Source organism: Schistocerca nitens, chromosome 8 (assembly GCF_023898315.1).
Source record: "Schistocerca nitens isolate TAMUIC-IGC-003100 chromosome 8, iqSchNite1.1, whole genome shotgun sequence".
Lineage (NCBI taxonomy): Eukaryota > Metazoa > Arthropoda > Insecta > Orthoptera > Acrididae > Schistocerca > Schistocerca nitens.
Window position 1 is genome coordinate 450,462,396 of NC_064621.1, and position 23,146 is coordinate 450,485,541.

At 42.2% G+C, this 23,146-nt stretch overlaps 1 protein-coding gene across 1 annotated transcript in view; it reads left to right on the forward strand.

The window, feature by feature from the left end:
* Positions 1-7,123: 7,123 nt before the first annotated feature.
* LOC126199608 (alpha-protein kinase 1-like) overlaps positions 7,124-23,146 on the forward strand; it is a 135,118-nt gene continuing 119,095 nt past the window's right edge. Inside the window, exon 1 of the mRNA XM_049936536.1 lies at positions 7,124-7,313. Within this exon, the coding sequence (XP_049792493.1) occupies positions 7,124-7,313 (190 nt within the window). The remainder of the gene's footprint in view (positions 7,314-23,146) is intronic.

Here is a 23,146-nt window from a genome sequence, read left to right on the forward strand (position 1 = left end):
GAAAGGCGCGGTGCGGAGGTGGTGCGCCGTTTTCCTCGTTTCCCTGCTCGGCCACCGCTGATCCCTATCGCAGCGACGAATGCGGCCGCCAGAACAATCGGCGGACTCAAATCCAATCTGGAAATTGTCCGCCGCGCGCCTAATAAATCCCGTCCGCTATCTGCGGCCAGATGGGGGAGCGCCGAGCCTAGCGTCGCGTCGCGCTGCGTGGCGTGGCGCGGTGCTGCGCAGCCTGCCGTAGCGTCACCCTTTTATCTGCGGGCGCCTCTAGAACACTCTGTTCCACCGCAACCGTTGGAAGCTCCGGCGCTCTGAATACGCTTGAGCGTTTCCTCACAAAAGATTAACTAATCACGTGCATGGCCGGCAAAAAGTTGTAAACACTGGCAGAGGAGCAACAAGAGTCCCACAGGGTTCCATTCAGGGTCTGCCATTGTCCCAAGAGACCAGCGTTTCTCTGCTAACACAGCATACATTTGATAAGGTGGAAACAGGAATGTTTCGATCCAAACAGCAGCAATAACGATGTGTCATCAGGGAAATTTTGGTTCTGTGTTATTAGTGTAAGGTGATAAGTACTGCTACTTCTTACTGTAACTTGTACACATTTTTTAAAAGTAACATTGGTTATATTCCGTTAATTGCTTGGATGCGGTCGCTAGAGTGTGGAAAGAAATGGAGCATGCTCAATATATTAATGTAAAATACAGTGAAAGTATTTCAAATTTTGCAGCATTATCTTATTTAATGGTAATCTAAACTACAAAGTTTCGTTGTCCACCTTTTTAGAGGTGGTTGCGGGACTCGGCTGTTCGATAGAGGACGTTTTCAGCTGGCAAATTTCCAACCTTATTTTATTTGGCAACCAGTTTCAGTTGTACTAATCTATATTTTACCACTGTTGCAAGTATCTACTACTACCAGTATCGCTGGCCCTTGTTTTTATCACAACCGCGGTAGATTCTTCCTACATGTCGATCAGGGGATTCACTATGGCGTAGTAAAACGTTGAAACGCGTTGCCAAAGAAAATAAGGTTGGAAATTTGACTGCTGAAAGGTGTTTAATTTGACATCCTCTAAACTACAAGGATTCAACAACTGCCTTTCCAATGGGCCTGCAGCTCGCATGAGGTTGAAGAATTACACATTTTATTTCAAGTAGAACATTTTTCTTGCACTATTTACTTATGTACCGGTAGTGATACAAGTTATACGATGAGGTCGTTTCGGCGTTTCGCCATCGGGTATAACGTGGAGCAGATGCCATCCTGCAGCGTGAATATCGATCGTGTTTTTATTATGATATAATCATGTGATTTATATGTTTACATTTCATTTGCGTTATAATGTAAAGCTATTTTTGACAGTTTTTTGACAACTTCGGCTCCAGCGATGCTATATGTTCACAGTGGAACTTTTATGTCGCGGTAATCTAGTGATAACGTTTAATTTCTCGCAAATAGTATATTATCGGAAGTTTTCGATGGTGCTGAGCCACAGTCAAGCAATATTGTTAGAAAGAAAAAATCTTCAGTTGACTGTATATTACTGTGTTTTTCTTTTTTACTACCTAGAATTCTGTTTTTATGCAATTATTGAGTACAATGGAACAATTTCTTAATCCATTAACACGTCAAATCTGGTAATTTCAGTCCAGGTAAACAAGACTGCTTTGGGATCTCTTTACCAGATATGACGTATTAATGGTCCAAGAACTTTCAGCATTGTAGTCGATAGTGGCGTAAAAGATGGAATGTAGGTAGTACAAAAGAAAAATATAATAATATACAGTCAAATGTCCGTTTATTCTTTAAAAAAAATAGTATCTAGCGAGTTTTGCGAAAATTATACGCTTCCTATTGCTTTGTGTTTATTTTGATAACGTATTATTTTTCTTTTATAATATAACTAAAGTTTTCCAGGTTTTCTGTTTGAAATCTGTTCGTAGAGGATGTCTACTGGGTAATTTTCTGTTGGAGTGTAAATTTCCATTTCCTTAAAAATGTTCACTGTATGTCCTGTAGGTACTTTGTCGAGAATTTTAGGGACTTTTCAATATTTTCTGCTTTATGTTCTTGGCTTTTAAATGCCAGTCAAATATGTATTGTTTGCTTACGCAGTTTCGTGTGTGGTCTTTAAATCTAATTTCAATATTCCGGCTTGTTTGTTCGATATAAAATTTCTTGCAACCGCCACAGGAATGTTTGTGTATTCCTGGATTTGAAAAGTGGAGTTGTTATTTTTTGTTGCTAATAGTTTCTTATTTTGGGCTAAACTGTCATTCTTATGAAATTCTGATTTAAATTTTGTTTTCTGAAACAAGTTATCCGTCTTTTCTATATTTGGTCTGTGTGTCGTGTTGTGACATATGTATTCTTGACATTCCGCGAAACAAAAAATCCAATGTAAACATATAGCATCGCTGGAGCTGAAAATAACTTTATGAGACCATGCAAAAAAGAAAATCATATAAATAACATGATCACAACAAAAGGATAACCGACATTTATGTCCAAAGATGCCATATGGACCACGTCATACCGGCTAATACGTAACCATATGGTGCCATATGTAGGCATAGACTAACATAATCATAAGGAACAACATTATACCTGTTATACCATCTTCACAGATACACGTGGTAACAACAAAACGCTGAAACGAGATTGCCGTTTAACAGGTAAGAACATAAAAAGTATAACAAAAGCTTATAGTTAAAATTATCTGCCAGTATCTTGAACAGATACTATATGAAGGATAGCTATAAAACTTTAAGTACCATCTCGAAAAACTTAAATAAATAAATAGCATTGTGTTTGCTTGCAGGTACATCCTGGGACACAGTGAGGTACCCACATTACCGCGGAACATCTCTGGAGTAACCAAAACAATATGACACAGGCCACTGATAAAATTTAGATTGGCTGCTCCGCCTATTTTGACTCCCCAAGCGGCGTTCAATCTTGTATCGCTCTCTTTTTTAGTTTCAGGAAATCACGCGTTTGTCGACACTGTCTCTATCGGGTTGCGCACGCAACAGCCCCACTGGCTAACTGCAATGCTAATTAACTGCGAAATGGCGCAAAGGATCGAATTTTTTTCTTAATAGTTATTAGTCGGCACAACCTACCGTGCAACACCCTTACTAGCTTTTCAGACTGTTTCTAACCACCCAGTACATGATACACAAGTGGAAAATTTCTAGACCAGACCATCAATTACAATTCACTGTTTTGTTCCGCAGATATCCGAAGCACGAACTATGGGCGTAGTCCTGATCCAGATAGCCTGAAATATGTCAAATAACAATCATTATCAATTTGTTCTTGTAGAATATCACCACTACTTTGAAAAAAAATTTCTTATGAGCCGACCGCGTTGGCCACGCGGTTCTAGGCGCTGCTCCGGAACCGTGCGACTGCTACGGTCGCAGGTTCGAATCCTGCCTCGGGCATGGATGTGTGTGATGTCCTTAGGTTAGTTAGATTTAAGTAGTTCTAAGTTATAGGGGACTGATGACCTCAGTTGTTAAGTCCCATAGTGCTCAGAGCCATTTGAACCATTTTTGTTCTTATGTGGACGCAAAAACAATTGGGAAGAGACTTAACATGCAGATGATTCTGTTTGCATAGGATTTGATTCCTGTTATTAATGTAGGTACGGTGTACGATGCAACATACCATGAAAATTTGTGTACGCTACAACAATAGGACTTCTTTCTGGAAACGGCCTTTCACTAACTCTTTGTTGGTAGATTTCCTTGACATAACTCTCTGAACCATAAGCCGTCCGAATGGATACTACGTAAGATGGTTTTTGAAGAACGAGTGTAACAGTGCGGAGCAAAACCGCCGATGACACTTCGAGAAAATATAGAGAGAAAAGGCAACTATTCGTCCTACAAGAAACTTGATGTAGGTTTGATGTACTTGGCAGCTCCTCGCGAAAATCTCCAGTAGCAACACACACTGGGCAACCATATAAATACTAGCCTAACACTGCAAGATAGAATGTCTCTCGTCGGCGTAGTAGACGCGTGACACGGTAAGAAATGTACACTGATGGAAAAAAATCGCAACTGTTAAAAATAATTAATGTAGGTAACATATTTAAGCGTTTAATGCTGCGAGATAGGTTAATTGGAGTGCGAGATGAGTCATTGCAAATGTGGAAAGGTGGTACGTTAACAACGTATATAACCGCCAGGATGTTGAATGCAAGCATGAAAATCAGCATCCATTGTATTAAACAGGTGCCGAATGTCAGATTGTGGGATGGAGCTAAACCACAGAACTTTTTTTGGCAGGAAGATGGTGCGTCGTCTCACCGGCATAACTCAGTATACGACTGGGTAAATGACATTGTACCCGACCGCCGGATTGTCAGCAAGGGGTCGGATGAGAAAGTTTACTTCGTATGGCCTCCAGGTTCATCCGATATTGCACCATGCAATCTCGGAATTCTTTAAGGATCGTGTGTATGTTCCTCTACCACTAGCTGACTTAAGAAACATGATGAAGCGGTTGTAATAATTACTCCGGACACAATGGTCAAGGTTCGGAATGAACTCGCCTATCGACTCGATGTGTGTCGTGTATCGACTAGTGCTCACATTGAACACGTGTAAGAGAAAATCTTTGAGTTAGTCTTTTATTTGATGTGTTATTTACGAGAGTCATTGCGAAAGGCCTTTCACAGCGCATGCGCGACCATTACAGTGGCGTGATGAAGTTGAAATCCGTGTGAGTTGTGAGAGAGACCAGACCTGACAGTCGTAGATGTGTTTTCTGGTTCGCATGGTTGTCTCATGAGCCATTTAGTTTTAAAATGGAAGGTGAAAACTAGTCACGTCGGATTATACGTTGCGTACAGCGTTCCTACATCAAAATCGAATCCCTATGTGGAAAGAACCCAACGGCAAGTTATAACGCTTTGAGAGAGAGATGTGTAAGAATAGTGTAGTGGTTCGTGGCACAGTTATCACTGTGGTCTGCTCGTTTCCGTAAAGGTCGGGTAAGCACTGAGGACAAAGCAGTAAGTGGAAGGCAGTCAACTGCAAATGACAACGTCCTCAGCTCAATGTCAATGACATTTTGAGAGAGAATCGACGACAAAAATCACGAGGAAATTGCATATGACGCTAGTTTACAGAATCGTAACTGATAAGAGATGAGAAATATTGCCGCCAGGTGGGTTCCGCACGGGCGGAGTGGGGAGCAAAAACAAGTCGGATAAGAATCGCAGAAGCATTGCCTGGAGACTATCGAAGAGAAAGAGAATAGATTGTGAAAAGGATTTTTGCACTTGATGAAACGTGGATAGGAGAGTTGGAGGCGAACTGAAGTCTCAGCCGTCACAATGGAAAAGCTCCTACTTGCCATTCCCGAAACAAATCCGCCGCCAACAATCAGAGGTGAAACTGATGGTGATCTTTGCGTAGGATATAAATGAAGTCATGGCGACAATTTGAATGCCCCAGGGGACGTTTTTAGCTGGCACGTACTGCAAGCTGTTGCTGAAACATGTTTTGCGCTCGGAAATTAGTCAAAAGGGGCTGACATGCTTGCACCTGGTGCCCTCATTTCACCCGACAGTTCAAGACCGTATATTGCCCTGCCATGAGAGAGACTTCCAGAACTCTGTATTTGAAGTTCTTCCCCACGTAGTCCTGATATGAGACCATGAGACGTAGATTTGTTTCCTAAATTGGAGATGCAATTAAGTAGAAAACGTTATGATGCAGCTGGTGTAGCCTCCACTGAGCTGACCTGACTAATTAGACATCTCAACAATGAAGGTGTTCTATCTGGAATTCAGATGTTGCCAAAACCTTAGCAAGCTGCCGTAAGCATGAATGGAGTCTATATTGAAGGACTGTGAAAGCGTTTTGTAAAATGAATTATTTTCTTCAATTGTAACTTACAATGTGCACAACTTCTGATGTGACCTCGTGATGGAATAACGATAAGCACATAGACAGGTGGCGGTAGCATCGCGTACACTAGGTATATAAGGTCAGTGCGCTGGAGCAGCTGTCATTAGTACTCTCGTGAATCAGGTAAAAAATTTTGCAACTTGATTATGGCAGCAAGATGGGATTTAACAGACTTTGAACACAGATCGGTAGTTGGAGCTGGACACTTTGGACATTCGAATTCGTTAATCGTGAGGCAGTTCAATATTCCCAGAGCCATAGCGTCAAGACATTACCTCTCATCATAGACAACGCAGTGGCCGACGGCCTTCACTTAATGACCAAGAGCAGTGGCGTTTGAGTAGAGAATTAGTGCGTTAAACAACCGTAGAAATGAACGTGGGACGTACAACGGACGTATCCGTTAGGACAGGGCCGCGAAATTTGGCATTAATGGGCTGTGGCAGCGGACGACGTATGAGAGTGCCTTTGCTAACAGCACCGCATCGATCCAGCGCGGCTCCTGGGCAGTGGTCACATCGATTGGATCCTAAACGACTGGAAAACCGTGGCATGGTCAGTTGCGTCCCGATTTCAGTTTGTAAGAGCTGAGGGTAGAGTTCAATCCCACGAAGCCATGGACGCAAGTTTTCAAAAAGCACTGTGCGAGTTGGTAGTTTCTCAATAATGGCGTGGACTGTGTTTACATGGAATGGGTACGTCCTCTGGCTCAATAGAACTGACCATTGATCGAAAATGTTAATGTCTGGCTACTCGGAGGCTATTTCCAGCCATGAATGGATTTCATGTTTCCAATCAAGGGCGGATGTTTTATGAAGTCCATGCCACATTGAGTTGTTGCAGTACGCCAGGCAAAAGGAGGTCCAACACCATATTAGGACGTATGTCAGGACTTTTCTCACCTCAATGTAATTGTGGGTTGACTTTAATAAATGCTAACAAGCCTTAAAAATTAGATATTCATTTTGAAACACCAGCTACAATAGTCTTTCATAAATTCAGGGAAGGTCTAAGGTTAGAGTAATGAAGCGCGCAGGTTGAGTAGTTTACACGGCTCGCTCAGACACGCAAGTGGAGCCGAGCAACGAGCGGCTCGTAAGTTACTGATGGCGCCATTATTCTCGGCGAGCGTCGGGTGACAGGGTAAAAGCGCCGCGGGCGGGCGCGCGCGCCTCTGTGTGTGACCGATGCGCCGGCCGCGGGCGTCAGAGCCGCGTGATTCACGATGCCGCCGCCAGGGGCGCGAGCGCGCCAATGACGGCGGACGCGCGCTCCAGCGCCAGATAAACAGACGGCTGTCTCCACGCTTCTACGCTCCACCACCGCCAGCACCACCACCACCACCACTGCCACCACACCCGCTTCATTTTTCGAGTTGTGGGCCGTCGTGGGACGGGCGTTCATCCCTCTTGCTTGTCACTCCGCACGCGACAACCTGCTGTGCCACACAATGGCTGTGTGTTAACTCACTGAGAACTTACCAGCGGCGAATTGTAGTACATACGCGGGGACTCTCAACATTTTAGATGACCAAGTGTTGCCCTTTTGTCTACATCTTCATGTCAAGCATGCTATGGACATTTCGGCCCTGCAAAATGACGACTGCCATATTCACAGGGCTGTCTGCATACCTTTCTGATTTGAAGATTGACCTGCTGTATCATCCGAACTTAATCTCATACAAAAATAGTAAGTATTTGGAACAGAGGGCGAAACTCAGCAGTTAAAACTCTCACAATTCGGTAACTCTGCAGAATCGAACCAAGCATGAGCGTCTGCCATTGTACTGGGAATACCTGAAGACAGTCCTAGACTCTTCTTTCTCATCAAATGGAATTCATTGTCAAGGCTACAGTAATGTTATATGCTATCAGCATGATGGAATCGTAGGGAAAGTGCACATGTTTTGATTGTTATGTTTGTTTACAGTTTAATCAAACGTTGAGTCAAATGGTTCAAATGGCTCTGAGCACTATGGGACTCACTGCTGTGGTCATAAGTCCCCTAGAACTTAGAACTACTTAAACCTAACTAACCTAAGGACATCACACACATCCATGCCCGAGGCAGGATTCGAACCTGCGACCGTAGCGGTCGTGCGGTTCCAGACTGTAACGCCTTTAACCGCTCGGCCACTCCGGCCGGCAATCAAACGTTGAATACGGGCATATTTCTTCTACGTTACAAGCTAAGATTCACTGAGTCAGAGAAGTATTATTTGGAATCTGCTTTACTGCCTATATATCCAGGTTTTACAAGACAGGCACGAATTGTGAGAGCTTAGTTTCCGCCGATATTTCGGCAGAACCAGACCCTGCCACTTTCAGCACGAAACTGCAGCAAGTAAGCGCTAACAACCGAATTTCATAGAAACTCCGTAAAGATAAAACACACACACACACACAGGTGTAAACACTAGCGCCATCACAAATCAAAGGTGTGCGACGTCAGACGTTATCTGTGATGCATCTCACGGAGAATGCTTTTGACGACGCAGCTTTATTCGTCCTACGGGAAGGGTTTAATTTTTAGCGACTCCTTAGCGATTTTCCAGTGGTTGATGCTATTAGGTCTGTTCAACATGCTGTTTAAACTAGCTCCTGATGTTGCATAGGAGGCTAGGCGGAGGCATGTCATGTGTTGATTGGGGCACCTCCACCCAAGTGTACTGTCACAGCAGATGAGAGGGCTGCTTTACAATCACTTATAGCTGATCCGGGCATTATTATTTTACCCGCGGATAAGTGCAGTGCTGCCATTGTTTTGGACAAAGCGATTTCGTTCAAAAGATGCAGTGTTTACTGTCTGATTCTTCATATCGTAATACAGGTGCTGATCCCAAAAAAAGTGTTTGACAGGAAGACTAATAGCTTCTCGAAGAAAAACTCCGTATCACAGGAGACTATCAAGTCTCAATTCTTATCATGCTATTACCCTATGTTACATGGTCATTCTAAGGTCCACAGGACAGAGGTTTCTCTTCGTAGGATTGTGAGTAGCATTGGCACTCCGACTTACAAAGTAGCAAAACACCATGTTACTCCGTTGAGCCCTATAGCGGGTCGGTGTGAGCACCACATTACGAACTTAGCAGATTTCTAAAACTGATTAGAGAGAATATGTTTCAAAGACTCCGATATTCTAGTAAGTTTTGATGTGGTCTTTCTCTTCACTCGTGCTCCTATGTCTGACTCATTACGGTTGATCGGGGTTAGGTTTGGAGCTGAATTATCGAACCTATTTCGACATGTATTGAGTTCCATTTACTTTTTATTCAATGGCCAGTACTACGAGCAGATGTGGTTTGTTTATGGAGTATTTCGAAGAACGTGCCTTGGAGTAGGCGTCTTTGAAATCAGCGTGTTTCTTCTGATGTGTAGAAGGTATTTTCGGTGTTTGGCCACGTGGCAGTGAGAATTCCAACGAATTTTTAGAAACAACTTTCTGGGGAGGGTATCCACAGCTTAGAGACATTATGAACAACAATAACAACACTCAACACTCAATAACCGTTCAAATTATAAAAAATACAACCACAAAAAAGCCAAGAACGACGAGGTGTTTCCGAAAGCCGCATAGCTGTATGAAGGCGCTTTATTCGCAACCACTAGTTTCACATTAGTATAGAGCATCTTCAGATTTAAAACGGTTACATTTCCATAATGTTGATCGACAGTTACGGAGTCCCAGCCTTCGGGAAGACCTGAATTCAATCCACCCGAATATTCTTTTCACGATAGAGGGGGAAATGGAGGGCTGTCTTCCCTTCCTTGTGTGTTGATCACGAGGAAGGTGGATGGTACTTTGTGACATGCCGTTTATAGGATGCCTACTCACGCTGACATTTATCTGCTGGCTGATAGTTGCCACTATCCGGTGATAGTTGTCACTATCCGGCTCAACGTGAAGGGGTACTCCGTACCTTGGATCACAGGGCCCATGTCATCTCGGACCCTGAGAGATCGTGAGCTGCGTCTCAGCCCTTCTAGAAATCACCTTTCGCCAGAATGGTTATAGTAAAAAACCTATTAGACGTGCGTTGCGTTATTGACCAACTGTGCACCGGCTGAGTGATGATAATACCGAGGTGGCACCTCCCTCAGACAGGGAGAATTTCGAACAGAATTAGTCGTATTCTGCGGAAATATGATGTCAAGGGTGTCTTTCGACCACCATCTAAGATCAGAACCCTTGTACGTTCCGTAAAGGATGTTCTTGGTTTGCCTAAGGAGGGTGTCTACCGAAGTCCTTGCAGTGGTGGCAAGTTATATATTGCTCACACTATCAGAACTGTGGAGGACCGGTGTACTGAGCTTTAGCGGCACACACGTTTACAATAGCCGAGCAAATCCGTTATTGCTGAACAGTGTCTTGGCACCGATCATACTGTGGAATAAAACAACACAGAATTTATGGTATGCACTTCCAGTTATTGACTTCACGTAATGAATTAACTTTTGGGTAAAATCTTGTCAGTAACTGTGCTGTAGAAAAATAAAGCCTCACGCCCATGTTAAAGAGTGCGTTTCACTGTGTTTGAAACATGCAGAACGAACGCATTGGCTGTTGTTGTCAAACTAGAATGGCAGCTAAAATCGTTAACAAATTTGAAGATGTAGTGGCACAGATGGAATTGTTCAGAGAGTATGAAATATTTTCTGAAAATACAGAAACGTTTGAAGCTATGGCCTTTAAAATTTTCTAACAATGCGCGCAGTTAATTCCAAACATGGTAACGTATCTGACAAGACTATAAATACGTAACAAGTATACAAAAACTGGAGTGAAGTTACCAACCACACAGTAATCATCGTTTAATGGCAACATGCCGCATTTCCGGCATTTACGTGACACCTTAGCGAGTCTGGTTGTAAACAATGAGGCACTGGACAAAAGTGCAACAATTCATTATTTCAAAAATGTTCAGATGTATGTGAAATCTTATGGGACTTAACTGCTAAGGTCATCAGTCCGTAAGCTTACACACTACTTAACATAAATTGTCCTAAGGACAAACACACACATCCATGCTCGAGGGAGGACTCGAACCTCCGCCGGGACCAGCCGCAATTCATTATTTGCTGGACACCTTTACTGGCGCACAGTCAGCATACTCATACTTCTGTGACTACTAATAATTGTGACATAGGGTTCAATATCGCTCTACCTTAAAAGACAGGCTTCTCAACGGGGTTTTAAGTAATGGGAACGCACTCTTTGTCTTATTGTTAAAAGTATCATTGGAAGAAACATGGTGTCATAGAGCCTGTCGCTCTACAACGAGGGTATTCAGAACGGGCGGCAAGTTCCTCTAGAGAACAACTGGGACCACTGAATTTAAGGAGACAATTCTGTACCCAGCATAACATCCATCATGCCAGGCAAGTGAATCTCGGAATCTACATATTGAACATTGACCACCTTCCAATTACCACTTTCGATCTTTTGGTTCTCGTAGTGTGTCAGTTATATTGAGAAGAAGCAAACATTCTGGGGATATGATGAAACCGTTTATACATGAACGCATTTGCACAAACACCCGTTGCCTTGTTTCAGTAAAGCTTACTCAGGTTCATCTGATCGGTACCCTGCTGTGCCACCTTTACAATTTGACTTGCTATGCACATGATGCTGACATGAAACAAGATCTTTATCCAGAATGCAACAGGGTACGAACTGTCCTCAGTTATCTGTTTATTCTCGGAGCTTCACACTAGCTGCTGGGAACAAAAATAGTTTACTTTGGCTGACCTTTGGTGTATAGTAACTCAATTTGCGTAGATTATCATGTTCTGCTGCCTTATGTTCTTTTAAAAAGTGCAGGGCTACAAGGCAATCGAGAACTTCTGAGTAATTCCTCAAATAACCGCAGCGCAATTTGTTGCACTGCTTACAAATAGCCTAATAACTCACGAACACTAAAGATATCAAAAGCGAAGAGTTCATCGATGAGAACAACATTTTGAAATCATTGAATCCTTTTCACGAAGGCACAAATGATCAAAATGTTAAATGCTGCTTTAAAGTCTGAGGGAGTAGAACTTGATCGGAAGTGAAACACATACTGTTTGTTGAGTTCTGAGTAAGTGCCTGATCTGTCAGCAACAGATGGAGAACTGTCGGAAAAATACACTGCCTTTTGTGAAAAGTGCAACCAAGAAGGAATTACCCGAACAGCGTTACACTTGTTGGAAGTGGCAACGGGTGTGCAAGCAGTACGTGACACGTTTTGCAGCGAGATGGGGTACAGGTAGGCCAAGCAGAGCCCTCTCGTGTCGGCCCGACAGGGTCGGTGTTGCGCCTAGTGTAGTCGGTGCAGAGCTGTCACACAAGGTGGAAACAATACAGTGGGTGCCACTATGTCTCGTAGACGTCAAAGGGAGCCCTATCGGCATGTGAGCGAGACCGAACGGGGCAGAATGATCGGTCTCCAGGAAACGGAGTTGTCATTCCGTGACATTTCGGCTCGCACAGGGCATACTGCAACGACAGTGATGCGTGTGCGGAAGCAGTGGACAGAGGAAGGCCGTACGCAGCGACGAGTGGGAACTGAACCACGGAGCATGACCTCGGCACGGGATGACCGTCATCTTGTCCGCATGGCCATTACGGACCGTACAGCGTCGTCAACAGTGTTGGCTCGTCGCTGGTGCACTGCATCGACTGTTCGTCGCCGTCTGCTGCAGGTTGGACCAGTTGCACACATGCCATTACATCGGCTTCCATTGTCCAGAAACCACAAGCTTCTCCGACTGCAATGGGCACGTGAACATCGTCACTGGGGTGCTGAGTGGCAACATGTAATCTTTTCGGATGAGTCCAGCTTCAACATATCCTACAGTGATGGCAGCATACGTGTCCGGCAGTACCGAGGTGAGCGCAATCTGGAAGGCTGCAGGTGGAGCGGCATAGCGTACAAACACCAGGTGTGATGGTTTGGAGCGCCATTAGTTACAACAACCTATCTCGCTTCGTACGTATTGCGGGCACTTTGAACAGCAACTGGTACCTAACGAAGGTTGTTAAGCGTGAGGTACTCCCCCTGCTTCATGCATCTCCACAGGCCACATTTCAACAGGACAATGCCCGGCCACATATTGCGAGGAAAGTACACCCATCGAACATGTCTGGGATATGGTTGGTCGGTACCTGGTGCGTCACGGTCGTCCAGTAACTGGTGTCACGGGTTTGTGGGCTCGAATACAAACTGCATGGAGGGAAATCCCTCAGGAATGTATTCAGAACCCTACTGATTCAATGCCGCGGCGTATAGCAGCTCTAATTGCAGCGCATGATGGCCACACGACATAGTGAATAGTAGGGCACAAAGGACATGTACAGATCTGAAAAGGTAATCACTTGTTACTTGTCACTTACCGAATCTGTGGTATTAAATTAATTGAATTCATGCGTTTCGTTCTTGGTGTTGCAATTTCTACAAACGGTAGCGTACTTCTTTCGTTGTATCTTGCATGAAGTAGTCGTCATCTTCACCAAGGATATTTCGTGATAGCATGTCTATTACAATCGTTGGCTTTGCTTCGAAATCACTGTCGCTAATTGTCTTCCTTGTAGTCTATCGTACAACCTGTCCCTTGCTTCTTTTGCAGTCGTTTAAAAAATAACGTATCAATAATTTTGAAATATGGAGTTCTGATCGATAAATATAGATATGAAATGTTACTTGCAATTTGTGCCGGAAAAAGGCTGCATTTTTTTAAAAAAATCGAAGGTCGTGAAAGGAGACAGCATTCCTGAAGGGAGTGAGGAAAGGTTGTAGTACACCCCCCACCCCCCACACCAATGTTGTCCACGTTGTTTAGTATGTACTTGTAGCAAGCAGTAACAGGATCTCAGTTGAAAAGTGAGAAGAGGTGTTGAAGTTAAGGCAGAAAAATAAAACCTGAGTTTGCTTGTGACATTCTGATTCTGTAAGAGATGGCTAATGATTTGGTGTATCAGCTGAGTGGAACGTACAGTGCTCTGAAAAGATAATGAAAAATAGATGTTATTTTTAATCACTGCCGTTTCCTTGGCGTTAAAGTTTTACATCTATGATAGAAAGTTGGATGATAAACAGGCCAACTGCTAAATGGCTGCAATGGTGAATTTCAAATGGTTCAAATGGCTTTAACCACTATGGGATTTAACATCTGAGGTCATCAGTCCCATACACTTAGAGCTACTTAAACCTAACTGACATAAAGACATCACACACATCCAAGCCCGAGGCAAGATTCGAACCTGAGACCGTAGCAACAGCGCGATTCCGAACTGAAGCGTCTGGAACCGCTCGGCCACAGCGGCCGGCGGCGAATATCATTCCGATGCCATGTGCAGCAATTCTTGGAACATAATTGATGTGCAAAACACCTGAGATTGTTGGGTGTGTGAATATCTGTCGGCAGCTAATGCAGTCAGACTAGCAGATGTGGATTAAACTTAGTTTGTTAGTTGTCTCCCAGATTCCACAGTTTGTACACCTCGTAGTAGATTTTCTGAATAAACTTGGCACACCGGCCAATTTCTAGAAGGTACCCGACTGTTTTTACTCAGTACCCACCCGGATGGCCACTTACCACAGTAGCCTTCACCTCGTTCGGCCCTGAACATAACGTGCGAGAAGAAATACGGAGTGCGATTGACGGCTTATAACTCAGGCTGTTTTCGGAGCCACATACCTTCGTCGTGCCTGCACAGATTACTTAGTGCTTGAAACGTTACGAATAGTGTTATTATGTTTGACCCTATATGAGATACACACACCATCTATAGTCTATTCAAAGTTACTTTAGTATTGACAGCTGCGACGGAGCTGGTAGGGAGGAGTCCGCGCCGGAGGCACGGCTCGGATTCAGCCAATGCTGTGGTGGCTGTAGCCGCAGCCCACCGGGCGCGTGCACCCTTAGTTTCCAAATCTCAGTCCACAACACTTCAGCGAGTGCCGCGATTTGGTTGCAATGAGCTGGGTCTGTGCGATCGCTGCGCGCTGTGTTTCTGAGTTTGTTTCGTCGCAGTTTAGGAGTTACTGTTTTGTTTCTGTGACAGTTATTTGTTGTGTCTTATTTAACATGTCAGAAGAAAGTACATCGAAAGTTAGAAATGGAAAAGTTCGACGTCGTTCTCGTGGACAGGGGATTGCTTTACGAGGACAGTGTAGAGAAATGGTTTGCTCGTTAAGAGCTTACTTTGAGAGTGAGAAACGTAATGGTGGCCCACTATTCTCCGTTACAAGGTAGTAGATAAAACAGCAGAAACCCTGAATATCAACAAAAACACTGTCCTAAAAATTGGGAAGGAACTGTTTGAGACAGAAAACGAAGTTGTAGAACCATCCAAACTTGGTACTCCCGGGAAGAAACGTTCTATGGATAAGCGTGTTACGAATTTAGATTCATTTGCAGATGATGCAATTCGTCGTCATGTTAACGATTATTACCGCAGAAAGGAACATCCCACACTCTCAAAGTTATTGTTGACACACAAAGAATCAGGACTTTTTCAGGGCATCGAACAACGTTATTCACAGTTTTGCCAACGTAGCATTTCACTACGGACCATTCTGCGGCCGTCAGCTATTGATGGAAAGGGAGGATATTGCTGCATGGCGATGCCGATTTTTAAGACAAATATTTAGCATAAATGTTAATGAAGTGGTTTGGATCAATGAAACGTGTGTTAATTCTGGTCACATAGTTATTCAGGGTAAGACAGACAACACGATTAAAGGAACAATGCAGATGCCCTCCGGTAAGGGGGGCAGATTGATTCTACTGCATGCAGGCACCTTGCAAGGTTTCGTATCAAACTGTCTCCGTCTCTTTAAATCGAAGAAGACAGGAGATTATCATGAAGATATGAACCGCATTACATTCACAATGTGGTTCGTAGAAGCTCTAATACCCAACAATTGTTTTAGACAATGCTCCATATCATTCAGTTGTTGATAAAGCACCTACCATGGCAAACCGAAAGGAGGAAATGATTAATTGGCTTGAGCGTCGTAACATAAATGTATCTCATGACTTTAAGAAGGTCGAGCTTAAGGAAAAAATTAATTTTCATAAACTGCAATTTCCTAAATATGAAATCGACGAACTGGAAACAAAATATGGGCATACAATCGTCAGGATGCCACCGTACCACTGCCACTTCAACCCTGCAGAGCTGATATGGGTCCAAATTAAAGGTTACGTTGCCAGGACCAACCAAAAATTGACGCTCTCCGCAGCAGAAGCACGCACTAAAGAAGCTATTACTCACGTTACCCCTGAAGTCTGGAAGAAAGCAGTCAAACAGACACACACATTATGGAAAGAACATGGCTGGATGAAGGTGCTCTGGAGACTTCAGTGGAAGAGATGATTATCTCTTTAAATGATAATAGTGACAGCGAAACTTCAAGTGTCTGTAATAGTGACGAGAGTGATGTCGGTGGAGTTTTACAATTATCCACATAGAGATGCAGCACAAACGGATTCAGCTACACGTTTGAAGCGCGCAGTTTGCACTTGTAAGTAATGGCATAACAAAATAAATTCAAACTAAGTTTTGAAATTTTAATATGGCAGCATTATCAAATATTAATTACAAATAAAGTACATTTTTAGAATTCAATCTGTGTATACGTATTACAGTATCAAAATAATGTCTGCAATACATTGGGCGTTTTTGTATTGTTTTTGTTTCTCAGAATAAATGTTGCACAATTTAAGATAACAGACAAGCACTATTTTATTTTTTGTTGTTTTGGAATTAAGGATGGATATTAGAAATATATCAGGTCTTTACAATTATAGAGATATGTTGCCTATCGCTAATGTACGCGAGCAGATGATTGCGCGTCATATTATTTACAGTCCTGTATCTCGCGTTAGAGATCTTCGATACAGCTATGGTTTGAAACAGATGAAAATTCTATGTTTTCTGGACATTTCATTCCCATAATGTGCACACCTAACTTGAATAACAAAAAACTTCTTCGCATGTCGAAAATTTGATAACGTCGTCAGAAAGTTGTTCTTGAAAACTGTCGTTTTATTGTCTAAATAAACATTTTAAAAAATTGAAATTAAACCAGCACATAGTGAAACTATTTCACAACGAATTACAGTCGGCTCCACATTTAAAGATCTAATAGTTAGCGTGTGTGAGCAAGTTGAATGAAACATGAGATTACGCGCGAGGTCCGTGTGGGACTTGGGCAACTGTGCTCCGCGCTCACCTGTGCAACTTCCGAAGTGTCAATCGTAAGTAATTCTGAATGCGCTACAGTCTGTTCCAGACGAATAGTCATTATTCCCACGTGCAGTAATGTGGATTTCTTCCTGCATTTATTTGATTTGCTTTATGAGCAGTTGTGTTCAGGAGTAATTTTACCTTGTGCAATAGCAGAACTACTAGTAAACTTGATTAAATGTTCTTAACATGAAACTGATATCACATGCTCCTATAGGCTATAGCTCTTATAATAATGTAATTCGTACTGAAGTGCATATCAAATTCCTTGTTTCCTGAGATCAGCAACTGAGTATTTTATTGTACGACCACTGTTCGGGAAATTTGGCAGAGATGCAAACTGTGATCGACATTTAGTAATTAAGAGAGTTTTTGATAGCAACAAATTAATTTGAAGTGGCGTACTTAAATTTCGATACAAATTAAATAGCAATATTTTGTAATTCTCAAATATCTCTCGAGCAACAGCAGTAAGAACAAAAATATATTAATATACCCATATAAGTAAATACTGTAAAGAAAACTTGCTAGTTAATTAAATCGCCATAATAACATGATAGCGTTTATTTCTTTATCTATCTCTTCATGATTTAGATCTGTCATGCTCAATTTATCTAGGCTGTAAGCTACGAGTTCAATAGACCATATTCGCGGGGAAACGTTATAACGTGGAAAGTGTAAACTCTAAAACGTTGAACACGTGTTTAAAAAGAGACAAAAATATTTATAGGGATAGGGATGCCAGCAGGTGGTTTTTGCTGCATAAATGGCCAATTATTTATACTTTAGGATTCCTGTATGGGCCAGAAGGACCTGCTAAGAAGTAACATTTATAATCTGCATTTGAAAAACTTCTGTTATCTTTAGGTACTATATTTCAGTGAGTAAATTGTCAAACAGTGTCATAGTTGTGTATATTATCCCTTTTTCTCCCAGTATTGAATTCGTGAAACGACAGCGCATGTCATTTGGTCTTATACAGTTGCAGCAGTGAATATCTCTGTTCTAGTAAAATTCAGGTGGATTATTGATTCAAATGGCTCTGAGCACTATGCGACTTAACTTCTAAGGTCATCAGTCGCTTAGAACTTAGAACTAATTAAACTGATCTAACCTAAGGACATCACACCCATCCATGCCCGAGGCAGGATTCGAGCCTGTGACCGTAGCGGTTGCCCGGTTCCAGACTGTAGCGCCTAGAACCGCACGGCCACTCCGGCCGGCCCAGGATTATTGATAACAAATTTCGTATGTGACTGAATAAACTGTGAGCTGTGGTTAAATCCTCTGCTGCTTAAAGAGATGCATGAGAGATATACGTGTGTGAACCCGACATATAATTCTAATTACTTTCTTCTATGCAGTGAATACACTTTGCCTAACCGAAGAGCTACCCCGGAGTATTATCCCACGTACGCTTTTACTTGGAAGGTTGTTAAAACTAGCGTAATGTTACACATCGTAGGTCAGTCAGCTGGCTAAAAATTAAAAAAAAAGAAAAAAAGGCTATGAGTGTCAGACTCACCTCACGCAGTGCATAACGATAGGGACTAGGTCTTGTCCCAACTATCGATGCCTTTTACGTTAATTTCAAAGCTGGGTATGGCTGAGATAGAGATGTGGGTGGTCTGTTACGTATCTATGGTATGTGGCTATTTGTATGTGTATAGGCTGGAGTTAAAATAAGACAATGACTTGGAAATTCAGAAAAATAATTGAAACTCTTTTTGTAGTTCTGTGAAACGAATTGCGCAATATTTTACATCATTTACTGTGAAAATTCATGTAGCAGTTTGGTAAGGTAATGTATGAGAGAGTTTCGGTAGTGAATTACAAGTGGGCACCACGAATACTGTTTAATATTGCGGTGGAACATTTCATGTAAACATACGGCGAACGGTTAGTTAGACGTTTTATTAGACAGAGTGAATCAGCTACATATCAGGTTTGTTAGCACAGCAACAAATAACAGCCCGAGTTCTGGTTGTTCGTGAAGCCATCTACAAACAGTCGCGTGTAATCTGAGTACATTTCTTAACGTAAAATTATCTCTTTCCAAAGTGAAAACACGTACTGTTCCGCATATTTTGACTGTCAAAAAATTGGAATGGGTTCATAACGGCAGCCGCATTTCATATAAAGAGTGGTGTGTCTTCACGCTAAAATGGTGTAATCGTTTCACTGTTACCTTACGTCAATAAGAGGACGACACAAGCTTTAATTTTTCATCGACAGTTTGTTGACAAAATCTCTGTAGTAAATTTATGCGTAAAAGTTAACGATAGTGACAGAAAGTTTACGAAACGTTTTTTTTTTCACATTTTTCTACTAACTTTTGTGGCTCACGACAATGAACATGCCTTTCTAATTGAAACCATCAAGATGGCTTTCATACCATATGTTTCTACTGTAACTGTTTAGTTTAAGATACCTTCAGAAAACATATTTTAAGTCTTGATTCCCGATACAGGCACATAGCTATCAACAGAGTAACATTCCTTCGTCCATGAGACACTGCAGAGAAGGGAGGAATTTGACCCAGATCTCTGGCGTTAGATGTTGGGATCAGACATTTTACGATCATTCGATGTCTACCACGATAATTTTTTTCACCATCATGAACTGAACCGTGTACTTACGAGTAGAGTGCCACCGCCAAAGCGTACATTAGTGGCTTAGGCTAGGGAGATATTAGAAATAATAACCTTAAACTGTAATTAAAGCTACTTGCCAGGTGTATGGTGCACTTAAATAAAAATTCCTAAGATTTTCTTAACTATCCCGGTTGGATAATTGTCAAATACATTGACTGCTTAATCGTATTGGCTGTTTATTGCAAAATGTAAACAAAATTCATTCTAGATTTCTATGTATAGTACTTTGTTATTAGCGGATAATTTATTTATCCATCTGTTTTGTCGTCACATCAGTGATCAGTATTCTCCTACTGTGTTGGCTTACAGGAATGAATACTTCATGTGATTCGAGTGTGTTTCTCTCTGATGGACCAATTTCTGAGATCTTTTGACGTAGCAGTAGCCGTTCAAGGCAGATCACAAAGCAAATTTACATCTAATTTCGAGGCAAGCCTTCGAGCAAACCTTCTTTTGCGCAATTCTGCCGTGTACCAAAGTAATTAAAATTCTACCAAGTACTTGTTCAATGAATTTAGCGATACCCAACTTAATTAATGATATCATCAAATCAGAACAGGACTATATCACAGCCGTCACTGATTCTTCGTCGTCATCATGCTTCACATCAGTATTACCGTTACAGCATATGTAAAAATGACTGAAATGATGCTGTTAGGAGAAACTACATAAATGGAGTGACGAATATAACATTCATTTACGGCAAGCAATAGTTAATGACATACAACAAGATAGCCACAGAGGAGTGTTCTAATCTTTTATATGGCACCAGTCAGCTGAGATGTGACAGCACAGTTATTTTAGCTTGTTGGGACTGTTACATGAAGAATTATTTTTCACCGTAGAGCAGAACAGACTATATCATATCATCATGTCTCAGCACACTCTAAATCATTTTCTATATCGTCATCAAGACTCCGTCTTTCATTGCTGGAACTTGTTAGGCCATCACACGATCTTCTTAAAGGCTGTTTCGAGTTTCGCAGGACTTCGGCATCTCGGCCACTCCGGCCGGCTTCAGTTCCATTTCATCTGGTCCATCGCCTTGGTGGTCTTCCCTGCAATGTTTCTCTTTCGACTTTCCTATCGATGATAATAATTTCTAAGTTACCGTCATCTCGTCGAACAGTGTGACAAAAGAAGTACAGTAGTCCCTAGAAATAAATACAGGGCAACCTCTTTCCCTGCATGAGTTCTTGAAGAATTCATTTGTTGTTTCGTTTGTCCGCATGTGAAATTCTCAGTAATCGCCTGTATGTCTACATTTCAAAAGCATCAGTTGTCTTGCGGTACTCTAAGTTACGTTGTGCAAGACGCGACAGTTGGCTGCGACTGCGACGCTGCCCCCTCCTCTTTTCCCACCCTGGCAGACGGCGACACGGCCGCAACACGACTGGAGTCGTCGCCGTTTCCCAAGCTCCGGTCGGCGGCGGCGGATTCAAATACATAAGAAAAATAAGAATACCGATTTTCTTGCTGTAAAAAATACTGTATGTTAATGCAAAAAAGTTACATCGGCTCCCAGAGTTACTTTTTCGATACAGATTCTCCTTTTACTTTAAAAAATTGAAAAGTATCTCTTCCCGTTTTGCGTGTTTTTTTCGCTGTATATTACTTCTCTATCAATTGTGAGGAAAGTAAAAGGCACAAAAAATTGATGTTTGCGTATCTTACAGTTTCACATCACAGCTTGATAATGAGGTGTCTATTTTTCCGATATTCGTCACAGTTATTCCGATACTTAATTTACAAGTAACCTACTGCATAAAATTTGAATTGTGTACGTATGGTTCACGTTAGGTCATACATCGTTGGCGATGAAAAGAAGCTAACATATCGAAATTATTTTTAAAGTTGAGATCAGAATGATATCGATCTCCGTTTCCGAGATTTGGGCTCATATATCTCCGGGAGCGTCGCAACTAGCCGCCAGTTCTGCCGACGCGCAACGAGAATCGTGTGGTCATCACACGATAGAGAATGCATTTGTTTTGTTTCGCTGACACATTTGGACCTAATGAAACCATTTTATGTCATATATTTCTCCGGTATGAGTTACTAATATTTCTCCATATGCTCTTGACAATTTCATTTAAAATGCCACGAAATGTAGGTTTCTTAAAGCCAAGTGATCAAGCAGAACCCATTTTCTTGGTTTTGCTGAGGCATCTGAACCTGTTCCAAGCTTTCTTTCTCGTTTATTTCTCTGATACGAGTCCCGAATATTCCTCCATGTGTTTTTGCACATTTCACCTAAAATTCCAATGAAAGATAAGTTTATTAACAATAAGCGCACGCTAGCGTCATTGCATTGTTTCAAGTTCTTGACAACAGGATAGGGTTACACCTTAAACATCTCTAGAATTTTCATTCTGAACGTCTACAGTATACACTAGCAGAAATGTGGAAGAAATAATGTCCGTGCTTGTTCACAAAATTTCCCCAAATTACACTTGTCAGTTTCTCCCATGCAGAAACTTTTGGAACAAGCTAAGGCAACTTTCATAGCCGACTGACTCTTTATTCCCATCCAAATGAACGTCCATATTCTTATATTCTGACAGCATACATCGTTATGGATGACATGAACATTTAATCTTGCCAAGCTGCACTAACTGTGTCAGACCAGAAGGGCCTTGAAAAACAGTAGTGCACTTTTGGCACAAGTTTTTTGAGCACCATCCATGAACACCCCCATGAACCATGGACCTTGCCGTTGGTGGGGAGGCTTGCGTGCCTCAGCGATACAGGTAGCCGTACCGTAGGTGCAACCACAACGGAGGGGTATCTGTTGAGAGGTCAGACAAACGTGTGGTTCCTGAAGAGAGGCAGCAGCCTTTTCAGTAGTTGCAAGGGCAACAGTCTGGATGATTGACTGATGTGGCCTTGTAACAATAACCAAAACGGCCTTGCTGTACTGGTACTGCGAACGGCTGAAAGCAAGGGGAAACTACAGCCGTAATTTTTCCCGAGGGCATGCAGCTTTACTGTATGATTAAATGATGATGGCGTCCTCTTGGGTAAAATAGTTCCCCATTCGGATCTCCGGGCGGGCACTACTCAAGAGGATGTCGTTATCAGGAGAAAGAAAACTGGCGTTCTACGGATCGGAGCGTGGAATGTCAGATCCCTTAATCGGGCAGGTAGGTTAGAAAATTTAAAAAGGGAAATGGATAGATTGAAGTTAGATATAGTGGGAATTAGTGAAGTTCGGTGGCAGGAGGAACAAGACTTGTGGTCAGGTGACTACAGGGTTATAAACACAAAATCAAATAGGGATAATGCAGGAGTAAGTTTAATAATGAATAGGAAAATAGG